Source organism: Ipomoea nil, unplaced genomic scaffold (assembly GCF_001879475.1).
Source record: "Ipomoea nil cultivar Tokyo-kokei standard unplaced genomic scaffold, Asagao_1.1 scaffold0761, whole genome shotgun sequence".
NCBI lineage: Eukaryota > Viridiplantae > Streptophyta > Magnoliopsida > Solanales > Convolvulaceae > Ipomoea > Ipomoea nil.
This window is the reverse complement of record NW_017617189.1, coordinates 1203640-1217037: the sequence shown is the minus strand read 5'-3', so window position 1 is coordinate 1217037 and position 13398 is coordinate 1203640. Positions and strand designations below refer to the sequence as shown.

The 13398-nt window shown below is 36.6% G+C and overlaps 1 protein-coding gene across 1 annotated transcript; it reads left to right on the top strand.

Annotated features, from left to right (window-relative positions):
• The first annotated feature begins 8978 nt into the window (after positions 1–8978).
• Positions 8979–13036, top strand: LOC109176878 (alpha-glucosidase-like). The gene is made up of 5 exons (XM_019326275.1): positions 8979–9263; positions 9391–10085; positions 10499–10729; positions 10819–11465; positions 12049–13036. The coding sequence occupies exons 1-5, from the start codon at positions 9028–9030 to the stop codon at positions 12853–12855; spliced, it is 2616 nt and encodes an 871-aa protein (XP_019181820.1). The 5' UTR covers positions 8979–9027; the 3' UTR covers positions 12856–13036.
• Positions 13037–13398: the final 362 nt, after the last annotated feature.

The following is a 13398-nucleotide window of genomic DNA, read 5'->3' as shown; positions in this document are numbered from 1 at the left end:
AAATGGTTTTATGATATCTATATGTTATGTTACTTAACGCGTATTGGTGGGTTACTAGCATCTTTCGCTGACGGGTGTTATCCCTATTGCTTTTACAGGTTTTGAGTAGCTTTGGAGAGCGCGCTAGTGGCTATAGCTGGTTTAGTTCTCCTTTACATTCCTTTAGTTGACTTATGGCATGTGTGCCTTACTTCCTATGACTTTGTTATTAAGGTTTTGGTTTAGACTTAGCATGTGCACCTATGTTTGAGATAGGTGTGGCATAGCACCTCCGTACTTAGACTTTGCTTCCGCTTTATCTAAATGGATGTTTAGCTTGTTTTTCTCTTAAATTAAGCTTTTAAATTTTGGTAAAACCAGGGGTGTTACAATCGACTCCTTGCCTTTATTAGTGCCAACACTGTCACGCTTAGCATCAAAGGAGTCCATAACCGGAGCCTTCCAACTCTTTCGCTTAGTATTAGATTCTGGCGCTATCCACTTTTGCCCAGCAGTGGGAGTTGCCCTTCGTGAACCCGCGCGTAGCCAGGCCCCAAAAGGTTTGTCAGCAGTGAGATCGACCCCTTGAACGAATTTAGGACAAAACTTATCACCATGTCCTATAATCCCACAGATAAAGCAGAAGGTTGGGAGTCTCTCATAGCGGAAATCAACGATAGCTCACGTCTCATTGTCCTTCTTTAGTTTCATTTGTTTCTTCAGTGGTTTTGTTACATCAATAACCACCCGCACACGAAAGTATGTTCTCATTGATCCATCAAAGTTTTTGTCATCTGTCTGCACCAACGTTCCCAGGAACGAACCTATGGCCGAGACAACAACCGCAGATCGGAGACCGATTGGTAAAGAGTGTATCTAGATCCAGAATTTGGCATGTTGAAGTGGAATACTCTCTGGATCCTCGCCCGGATTTAGCCTGTGCATAATCAGAAGGCATTGCTCATATAGTCATATGTCCAGGGACCATCACGTAAAACTCTGTTGATGTCACTTTCATGGTAAAAGCGAAATAGAAAATGTCGTGGTTGGAGCTGCTTCATAGTCATTCCAAGTGCCAGACGCCACATTGTTCCCATGGTGTCCTGGAAGAATGTAAACTTTATAGGCTGTCACAAGACGGCCAACTGCGTAAAAAATAGGATCCCCTTCCGTCTCGTCAATATGGATATTCGGAAGTTGCGTAGAGTGATCATCATCGTCGACATCAGCAAGTGTTAGGTTCGCATACATGTGTGAGATGTCATCGCTATTGTCGGAGTTCATTGTCAATGTCGGAAAACGAAAAAAACCCTATAAACGTAGGGACAAGAACAACTCGCGAAGATAGCGAGAGAATATATTTTTTTTTTTCATTTTCATTACACAAACTCTTTTATGTCTTAACATATCCTCAATTTTTTTCATTTTAAAGTTACTATTCCCCATGCTCTTTTTTCACTCATCCATTCTTGAGATTTATCTAAGGTACAAGGGATTTTCATATTTAGACTAGTACTATTGCCTTCTATTGTAGTATTTTTCTCATTTTATATAATTGACATATTATTATAGGTTTTCCTAAGAAGTATGTAGATGCATCGAAAATTTGTATTCCAAACGTACCATTTCCATATGTTTCCATCATTTTTGAAAGCGAATCTCCTATTATAGTTAGGGCTGTTAACGAACCGAACATAAACGAATAGAGGTTGTTCGTGTTCGTTTGTTAAGCTTTTTAGGATGTTCATGTTCGTGTTCGTTTGTTAAGCTTTTTGAAAATCATGTTCGTGTTCGTTTGTTAATCGTTTATTAGTGTTCGTTAACGTTCGCAAACATGTTCGTGAACGTGTTCGTTAACATTAATAAACACGTTCACGAACATGTTCGTTAACAATCACGTTCACGAACATGTTCAATAACGTTAATGAACACGTTCACGAACATATTCATTAATGTTAACAAACATGTTCACAGACACGTTCACAAACAACAACCAAATAATTGAAATAAACAACATAACTATATATAAAAATAATAAAAACAAGATTAAAAGAATACACAAACTGTTTGTTAATCTTACAAGCCAAAATCATCAAAAGTAAATTCAAGTTAAGATGTAGATTCCGCATCTTGCATTTTCTATTTATCTCAAAAATGGGTAAAGCAGCTCTGGGATGTATTTTATTTGTATTTTAAATTCTTTTTGGCCAGTTGGGCTATATCTTATAGGTTTACTTCTATATATCACTTGAATTTATTAATTTTATGTGAATGTAATATGACTGCCTATACTTTCTCAACAAACATAAAGAGTCAACATCGCCATCGCCATCGCCTTCACTGAAGCTCGAACTCACATGACCGCCTCTGTTCATCTATACTTTCTCAACATGTTGAAACATAAAGAGTCAACATCGCCTTCACTGAAGCTCGAACTCATATGACCGCCTCTGTTCATCTATACTTTCTCAACATGTTGAAACATAAAGAGTCAACATCGCCTTCACTGAAGCTCGAACTCATATGACCGCCTCTGTTCATCTATACTTTCTCAACATGTTGAAACATAAAGAGTCAACATCGTCTTCACGGAAGCTCGAACTCACATGACCGCCTCTGTTCAACATGTTGAAACATAAAGAGTCAACATCGTCTTCACTGAAGCTCTAACTCACATGACCGCCTCTCAACCTGTTAAAGCATAAAGAGTCAGCATCGTCTTCACTGAGACTCGAACTCACATGACCTCCCATATGGAGAGTCACTACATGCCCTCTGAGCACAAGGTGCTTGGCTAAATATTTTTATTTTAGTTGTTTTAAGTTATTATTTCTGTCTATTTTAATATTATATATTTTTAAAAAATGTATTGGTAAAATTCTTTTTAATATTATCCATTTATTGCAAGGTGTTAATAGACTTAAAGTTTCATTATTTATTACTTGTGTTTTGAAGAAGTCTTAGAAATTATTTCCTAATAATAAATGATGTTTCATATTATTTTCTTGGTATATTATTGATATTTTAATCATTAATTTGTCTAATATAATTTTTACGTCTTCAACTATTACATCTAATTCTTCATTATGTTCATTAAATTCTGAGACGTTTATTATATGTCTGTTTAATTTTTTTCCATCTTTATGGTGCTATTACATCTTTTTTAGCTAAACATATATCTACTCCACTATCTATAAATATTTTTTGTATTATCGTCTTATTAGGTATATATTCTATTATTCTATATATGCTTCTATATAGACTGCTACCATTTTCCAGCTTCATCTCCTAAATGATAATAATAATTTTTCATAGTTTTATCTTTTAAATCTTCTCCTAATATTTCTTCTAACAATCTTTCTACTCTCTTTAAAGTTAATTATCATCTGCTCTATAAAGTTTCTTTCAATATTTTTTTTATAACTTTAAATTGTAATGACAATAACCACCCTTTATACATTTATTATTCTGAACTTTCATCTTTACTACTTTCATTATTACTATATGTTCATTAATATTTTCTTCTTCTGGTTCTGTTTCACTAATATAAAATACTTCGTATTCATATCATTGATCATTTTCTTCTTGTATTTGTTAAAGATTCATCATAAATTCAATAGTATTAAGATATTTTATTGCTTTTTGTTTTATTTTATGAAATTTATTTGCATAGCGTCCCTGGTCATTACAATTCCAACATCTACATTTATAAGGCTTTTTATTTTTATTTTCTCCTTCTAATGGTCTTATATGGTTTATATGGTTTATAATATGGCTTATAATAAGATTCATTATTTCTATTTTTCCTATATTGTCTATATTTTTTTAGAATGTTTTTTTTTCTTTTGTCTTTATAATCTTTATCACATCTAAATATTAGTCTTTTCTCAGTAAATCCACATATTTCTCTTAATCCTTTTTTCTTATCTTTTTTAATCTTATGTTGTATTCTATATTCTTCGCATTTTCTCATTAAATATGATCTTAATACTCTAATTCTTTCTCCTAAAGTATTTTCTTTTGGTTCATATTGACTATATTCTTTAGTTATTTCACTATTATATGGTGCTGGGAGATGATCATAATAAAGTTGTTGATATGTTATACCTTCTTCTTGAGAAAATCTTGCTTCATAAAAGAATTTAATTACTAAAACTTTTAGTATATTGTGGTTAGGGATGTTAGCAAACAGAGCTTTCGACAAACTACTCGTTTTCGTGTTCGGTAAGCGTTCGTTTAGGTTCGTTTATTAAGGTAAACGAACATTAACAAACAAAATTTAGAGCTCAGTTAATAAATGAAGAGAGTCTGAACAGTGGTAAGCTCGTTTGCTAAGAGATCGTGAACAAACTCGTTTGTGTTCGTTTAGTAATGTTTGCGAACAAGCTCGTTTAGTAATGTTTGCGAACATGTTCACATGCATGCATACATACATACATACATACATACATACATACATACATACATACATACATATATATATATATATATATATATATATATATATATATATATATATATATATATATATATATGTTTGGAAATAATGAACCAAATCGATTTAATATCCCAAAATAATATTTATATATACACACGAAAATATATCAAATATTATTGGATATATATATCCGAAATATATATATATACACACAAATATATATAAAACGGACCCAAAGGTTATATATACATATTGATATACCAATATATATTAACCAAAATTGAAACTTATAATCCTCAGATTATAATTCCAATCTAACGACTAAACCAAATATAGAGAAATGATTTTTGTTTAGAAGCATAATCCAAACCGAAAGAAAAAAAGATGGCTCGTGTTTGGGTATAGGGTTTTTAGCACGAGTCAAACGAGACACTCAGTTTTCCTTAAAACCTTATTTGTCACCTCCCAAAAGTGATAGGAGCGTTGTGGCCTAGGTTTCCCAGGATAAAATGTGCTACGGTTCGACGTTTGAGCACCCAAACGAACGAACCCGGTGAACTAGAGCAAAGCCTTGAACACAGCTAGGCAAAGAAAGGAGTAGAAGCAGAGTTTTTTTTTTCTGTACTTAAATCTGCTGCTCCTAGGATAAAGGATTAAATCTGCTGCTCCTAGGATAAAGGATTCAATAGCATCATTATGGCATTAAAACGTACTTAAATCTGCTGCTCCTAGGATAAAGGATTAAATCTGCTGCTCCTAGGATAAAGGATTCAAACCTAAAATTGGAATTAATAGGATAAGGGCCAGCGCACACGAGATCAGGCTTGACTCAAGCATTTTCGATCTCAGTTTGGGATTTAATTTGCACACTCCCCCTGCGCACGAAAGAGAGCCTCTATGCTATACATTCAATAAGCCTCTAAAAGACTCTTGTATAAATAGTGGGCAAATCCTCTTCCCAAACCAATGTTGGACAAAAGCTCACATTTTCCCTTCAATTTTTCCAACTCAATGGGTCTACTTTGAGAATCAATATCTCATTCACCCATTATCTGTTTTGAGCGTACAATATATCAATCTCTTCGTCTCACTACGAAGAACCCGAATCCACTTTGACTCGACCCATTTCGGAAGTGGACCCCACTGATAATTGTACGACAAATAGACACTTAAAACACCAAGTGATGTTGAAAAGAATGTGGAGAAGGTGAAAAGGACATTAGAAGAATTATATCTTGATTATGTGAACTTGTATAGTCAAGATACTTCTTCTACTAGTGGACATAATGAAGTCAATGTTGAAAGCAGCACTCTGGTTGATGGTGGACAACAAATGGATAAAGGGACACAAGAAATATTGAGTATGGTATACCAAAGTCAATCAATTCCTCTTACGAAATCAGAGTTGGAGACTTATCTTGAGGAAAATCTTTTTATTCATTCTTCTTCTTCACCCTTTTGTGCCTTGGCGTGGTGGAAAAATAATAGTCTAAAATTTAAAGTTTTATCAAAGATGACTTCTGATATACTAGATGTTCCTATTTCAAGTGTGGCATCTGAATCTACATTTAGTGTTGGGGGAAGGGTGATTGATGAATATCGTGCTAGCTTAAATGAGCAATCTATTGAAGCTCTTATTTGTGGTGGGGATTGGTTTCGTAACAAGTATGGGCTGAAGAAAAAATCAAAGGTAAGAATTATATTACTACTTATTATTTTAATATATTTATGATTTATGAATTATGAGCACTTGAACTTATAATGGACTTCATTTTTATTCTCAATTTTTTTCATTGTGTAGGAGAATTCTGGACAAGAGGAGATTATGCTGAAGCCATGACTTTTTTATTTTATGTTTGAATATTATTAAGTTTAATGTTTGTATTGTGGACTTATAATTTCTGTTGTTGTTAAACTTGTGATATGAACTCTTATTTATTAAACTTGTGTTGTTGGAAATTTTATTATGAAATATGAATTTGGTTTTGTCATTCATGATTATTGGGGTTGATGTAATTTAATAATATGATCATTATTTACAGGTAAATATTAAAATGTAGGCTTTAAATAGGCTTTGAGCCTATTTAAATAGGCTCAAAGCCTATTTAGAACCTATTTTGAAGCCTTTTTAAAAGCCTATTTATTAAATAGGCTTTTAAAAAGGCTTCAGGCCAGGCTTGAGCCTAAAAAAGCCTATTTACAGGCCCAGGCCCAGGCCTAGGCTTTAGATTTTCTAACAGGCCCAGGCCTAATTTTCAAAAGTCTAACCCGGCCTGGCCTATTCCCATCCCTACTTATTATGTTTTTAGATTAGGTAATTATTTCTTCTACTTGTCCTCCTTTACTATGTCATATTACGCAAGCTCTTTTATGTCTTAACATATCTTCAATTCTTGATTTTAAAGTTACTATTCCATCCCCATGCTCTTTTTATTTTAACAAATCAAACCATTCGGTTTAACATTAAAGTTCGGTTCGTATTTAATTCGGTTCGATTTCGGTGGAAGTTCACTGTTTGAACGTTTTCTTTTTCGCCTGATTGATTCTTCAGGTTGCTCACTTGGAATTTCATTTGAAATGTTTTGTTGATGAAAAACAGTCATCTGTATAGTTAATATTTGAAAAAACAAAAATTATTAAAAGAATAACTTTCAAATAATCATAAAAATTTTCAACACATAACCATTTAAAGAACCTGGAATGAAATCCTAGAAACCGAAATTTCAATTCCATTTCGAACAACCCTCATTCTAGTTTATGGAATTTAATTCCAGTTTGTTCACTAGAATGATATCCTAGAAACTAGAATTTAGTTCAATACGTACTACATACATGTAAGTGTTGACGCAAATGGGTTTATAGCTCAGTGACTAAGGCTTTTGCTTTCCAAACTTGATGGTTAGGGGTTCAAACATCACCTTGGATATCCACTCCATTTCTTTTGTTTCATAACAATTTTATATATATATATATATATATATATATATATATATATATATATATATATTAAAACGAACGATTTTTGGTTCGGTTTAATTTTTAACCAAATCGAACCGAATCGTTCGATTCCGCTAAAACCAGTACTGATCGAAATTTCAATTTTAAACCAAACCGAATCAGTTCGTTTTATCGTTTTAAACCAAACCAAACCAAACCGGTTTGGTTCGAATAAACCGGACCGTTTTGCCCAGCCCTAATTTAGACTAGTAGTACTATCTCTTTTTGTTGTAGTATTTTTTTTTCCATATATAGGCTTAACCATAAAATCATAATAACAAAAGAAAGATTGTCAATATTTTCTTTTGTTTAATTCTGGTAATGATCTATTTTATTCATAATAAAGGCTCTCACTTGAGTATTGTGTGTTCTTACTACAAATTTTACAGATAATAAATGATAATGAAATCTTTTTTATGCAGTGACATTTTGGAAAATTAAAGGCTTGCAAAAATTACAACCCACAGTAGGGCGGGCTAGTATGCATTGAGACCCCTAACTGGCAACTAATCTCATTAAACTGTAAAAGATTGATCCAGCAACATGAAAGCAAAGTGTACCATATTTTTATAGAGCAAAATCCGACAGCAGATTTCCTTGCCAAAGAAGTTTTAACGCATGTGAAAGGCCTGAAAATAGTCATAATGCATCCTTAGGGAGGTCTCCAATTCATCCTTGACATCAATACTATGGGAATACCTCGCGCCCATAAGATTGTAAAGGACGGCTAATTGGTGTTGAACTATTTTAGACGTCTCCCCTCCTTTCAAAGAAAAAAAAAAGAACTTTTGGGGGGGGGGGGGAGGGAGGGAGGGAGGGACCCAACCAGACTAGCATTTGGTTCTATCGTAGCCCTTTTGGAACACCACTTTAACTTTGTCAATCTCCAGTTGCCATATGATTTTCGAGGGGCGGGGGCCTTTGAATTCAATCCAATCACATTTTTTGCGAGGCGCAAACTTGGCGAGGTAATCAACGACCTTACGAGGCTCAAACTTTTGTTTGTAAAGGAAATATATAATATTATAATAAAGTTAATTCCATTTTGTCTTAGATTTATAGGTGTCAGTTCACTTTTAGTCATTTTTTATCAGAACATTCCTTTTGGTCCTAGTATTATTGTGACATGACTAATTTTGGTCCTCTATCAACAAAATTGTTGAAATTTCGTTAATTCTATTATAATATAATACTCCGTATATACTAAACATTTAATGAGGGTTGAAATCATAGTTTGATTTTATTTCCTTTATTTCATTCATTTTGTGGTCAATCAAACATTAAAGAACAATGCCCCAATATTTCATATTTAATGCCATTATTTAGTATATAACGGGGTGCTTTACCGTTACTGGTTTCCGTCCCCTTAATTTAATCCAAAATTTCGGATAAAGTTGGCATAGGTGGAATAGTACACACGTTTTTTTTGAGCTGTTATCAAAATCAAAATAACTATAACTATAACTATAATAATAATAATTAACCATAAAAATGCATTTACCTTGTTTATCCCAATCATTCGGATATAAATCTTACTCGAGTTTCATTGATTCTGAATCAAATTAAATTTATCTTTTCCTTTACCGTTATTCCAAATTCCAAAAGTCCAAACAATGAGTGGAAAAACCAAGAATCCAAAACAGCCTTTAGTCTGCTTTTTTCTCTGTATTTTCTTGGTGTTCATACACAACGCCTCAAACGCCCAAGGACAGGATCAGATTGGGTTTGGGTATCAGGTCATCTCGTCGGCGGTTGACAGCTCCGGCCGGTCGTTGACTGCCCGGCTTCAGGTCATCCAGAACTCATCTGTTTTTGGCCCTGACATCGTCAATCTAAGCCTTGTTGCTAGGTAATAAGAAAGTTGAATCCCCATAGTTCTGTAGTTTCTTGAGTTTTAAAAATGCAAAGTTCGGAGTAATCCTAACTATGTTTTTTTAAGGTTGTTTTCGTGCTAAATGCTATGTGTATGGATGCAGCTTTGAGACAGCGGGTCGTTTGAGAGTGAAGATCACAGATGCAGATAATGAGAGATGGGAAATCCCAGAAGACATCATTCCCCGCACAACAATTGCAAATTCTTCCTCCCTATCCCTCGCCCAGGTTGCAGTGGGAGAGAATAATCAGTCTTCCATCTCCGACCCAAACTCCGACCTGGTTTTCACCCTTTACAACACCATTCCTTTCGGCTTCTCCGTCCAACGCAAGTCCTCAAACGACACCCTTTTCGACGCCTCACCGGTGGCGGGTTCCAATGAAACCTTCTTGATCTTTAAGGATCAGTACCTGCAGCTTTCGTCGTCATTGCCGGCCAGCAGTTCGTCTCTGTACGGGCTTGGAGAGCATACGAAGACCACGTTCAAGTTGCAGAGCCCGCAAACGCTCACGCTCTGGACTGCGGATATAGCCAGCTTCAATCGCGACCTCAATCTGTACGGCTCCCACCCTTTTTACATGGACGTGAGATCCCTCCCTCAACCTGGGGTCACCCATGGGGTCTTGCTGCTCAACAGCAATGGAATGGATGTTGTGTATAATGGCGATAGGATTACTTACAAGGTCATTGGTGGCATTCTTGACCTTTATTTCTTTGCCGGCCCTACGCCTGAATTGGTGATGGAGCAGTATACAGAGCTCATTGGCCGCCCTGCTCCTATGCCTTATTGGTCCTTTGGTGAGCACTCACGTTTTCTTCATTACTTTCTCAGTCCGTCCAATTTTATATGTCTGGTTGTTTAATTGGAACTGGTGCATGTTGAGCAAATAATATATAAACTCTAGTCCATTTATCATCTTGACTTTTAATTGAGACGGAACATATCATTCAATTTGACATCATAAGTCAATTTCATGAGTGTAAAGGGTCAAGTCCATCAATTAGTGGTTAAGGGGATTGTTAGGCTGATACTGGGTATAAAGAAGTCCATCATCAATTGGTGGCTAAGGGGATTGTTGGGCGGAGGCCAGTAAAGGGTCAGTCTAGCATTTTGCCCCTTGAAAAATGGAAATAGAGTTGGGTCTTTACGACTAATTATAACTTTTGAGGCAGTGGTAAACGTTTAATCCTAACTAGTTGTGTCTGTGCAGGATTTCACCAGTGTCGTTATGGTTATGTGAATATTGACGAAGTTGAAGGAGTGGTGGCTGGGTATGCAAACGCCTCAATACCCCTAGAGGTTATGTGGACAGATATTGATCACATGGATGCCTACAAGGATTTTACTTTTGATCCTGTAAATTTCCCACCAGAGAGGATGAAGGCATTCGTTGATAAACTTCATCAGAATGCTCAGAAATATGTGCTCATTCTTGATCCAGGTTAGTTCAATTCAGCTAATTTCATTTAATTTGTATCAATTATATTGTTGGTATAATATATTGATCCATTTTTTTCCTTTGATCATCAGGGATTAGCATAAACGACTCATATCCCACCTACACCCGAGGGCTACAAGCTGATATATACATCAAGAAGGATGGTGTTCCATACCAGGGACAAGTCTGGCCTGGAAATGTATACTTCCCGGACTTTGTAAACCCAGCAACCACCACCTACTGGAGCAATGAGATCAAGATGTTCTGGGATGTTGCTGAATTCGACGGCCTGTGGATCGACATGAATGAGTTATCCAACTTCATAACATCTCCTTCCAACGAATCCTCCTCGCTCGACAACCCGCCCTACAAGATCAACAACTCTGGAGGCCAGAGGCCGATCAACGAGAGAACTGTCCCTCCAACGGCGCTCCATTTTGGCAACATTCCAGAGTATGATGTTCATAACCTGTATGGGTTCCTGGAAGCCAAGGCCACAAATGAGGCTTTGATCAATGTTACTGGGAAAAGGCCTTTCGTGGTGGGCAGGTCTACCTTTGTTGGGGCTGGCAAGTACACTGCACATTGGACTGGTGACAATGCTGCAAGTTGGGATGATTTGGGGTTTAGCATTACAGGCATTTTGAACTCTGGGCTGTTTGGGATTCCCATGGTTGGAGCTGACATTTGTGGCTTTGCTAGAGCTACTACAGAAGAGCTTTGCCAACGCTGGATCCAGGTAATTAAACTACCTTGCTATAATCATACAAATTATCCTTGTCTAGTAACAAAATCAAACATACCAGGGGTAATCCCATTCAAGATGACTAAGGATATAGACTTGTAACCACAAGTTCACGAGTTTAGATCCCTGTATTCTTGATTCAAGCCGGTCAGCTATGGGCAACATAGGTTGGTTTACCTTCTTGTGGTCCTTTGCTGGCTAAGATCACAATGCGTGGTTTACCCAGTGCACTCGGGTAGTGGTTGCAATTTTTCCTGGTTACCCCAAATCAAACATATCATATTGTTAACTTGGTAATCACAAGGTTACAAGTTCAACTCCTAACAGGATCAGCCTATTGTCCTTAGTTTGCTGACTAGGGTCCTCGTCACCCAATTCTTAGTTTGATCTTTTCAACTATGGGTAATCTAGGCTAGTTTACCCCTCTGTGACTCTTCTTAATCTGGACTACTGGTTTATCTCTTTGTAGTTCTTTGCTGATTAGGGTTCTAGGGCGAGTTCCCTAGTCACCCAAAAAAGAAAATGAAACATATATGTTAAGATTTGTGTGTGAATAGATAAGTGTTGTTGAATGTAGCTTGGGGCATTCTATCCCTTTTCAAGAAACCATGGAGAGAAGTCCAGCAACCACCATGAACTCTATCTCTGGGAATCTGTTGCTGCATCAGCCAGGAAGGTGCTGGGGCTGCGCTATCGCCTCCTCCCATACTTTTACACATTGATGTACGAGGCACACACCCGCGGTGTCCCCATCGCAAGGCCGCTCTTCTTCTCATTCCCACAGGACACCAACACATACCAAGTTTACTCCCAGTTTCTCCTCGGCCAGGGGGTGCTCATTTCACCGGTTCTAACTCAATCTGCAGTCTCAGTATCGGCTTACTTCCCATCCGGAACCTGGTACGATCTCTTCAACTACTACAACTCCGTGGCGGCAGAATCAGGGAAAACCGTCACTCTCGACGCCCCTCTCGACCACATAAACGTTCACCTCCGGGAAGGCCACATCCTGGCCCTGCAGGGGGAGGCAATGACAACACAGGCGGCCCGCAACACTTCGTTCGAGCTGCTCGTGGCTCTCGACAGCACGGGCAACAGTTCCGGTGAGGTTTTCTTGGATGACGGAGAGGAAATCGAGATGGGCGGGGCCGATGGGAGATGGAGCTTGGTGCATTTCCAAACCAGTAGAGTGGGAGCCAATGTAACTCTCACATCAGAGGTAACAAATCCGGAATTTGCAGCAAATAGCAGTTTGATCATACAGAAAGTGACTGTTCTTGGAATGGATAATAGCACCAACTCATCATCATCTGGTGTTGTGGAGATTACTGGCCTGAATTTGCCTATAGGGACAAATTTTACTTTGGAGCTGAAACCACAGTAGTAAGAATTGCAGACAATCATCATTGTAGTATGCTAATGATCCTTAACAAGGATAAGCAGGAGCTCAGTAAACTAAGATGGTTAGTTTATTTAATTTACCTCTTGAAATCACTGTATCGGAACATTCTCAATTAATTATTCCACCAAAGAAAGAGAATAAAAATTGGAGTAGTTTTTTTCAACTTTTCTAGTTGCTTGTCACATCTTTATAGTAAGGCTGAAATCAAATACAAAGAGAGAAATAAGTTGACATAACTAAATATATATAAAATGGATCCCAAATTTCAAGAATCCTGACACTCTAGTCCAACAGAGTATTTGAAATGATGTAAACCGTGATTCAATATGCACACAAAAAATAATTCTCACGACCCACACTGTTGCTATTAAGATTCGAACTACTGAACCAGTGAGCTAATTAATCATATACTATCCATGTGTGTGCACGGTTTTCTATATAATCTTCACACTTTAATTTTGAACTACTTTAACGATTTGTCACATCTTTTAATTTTGATGACTATTGTCTATGTAAAATATATCA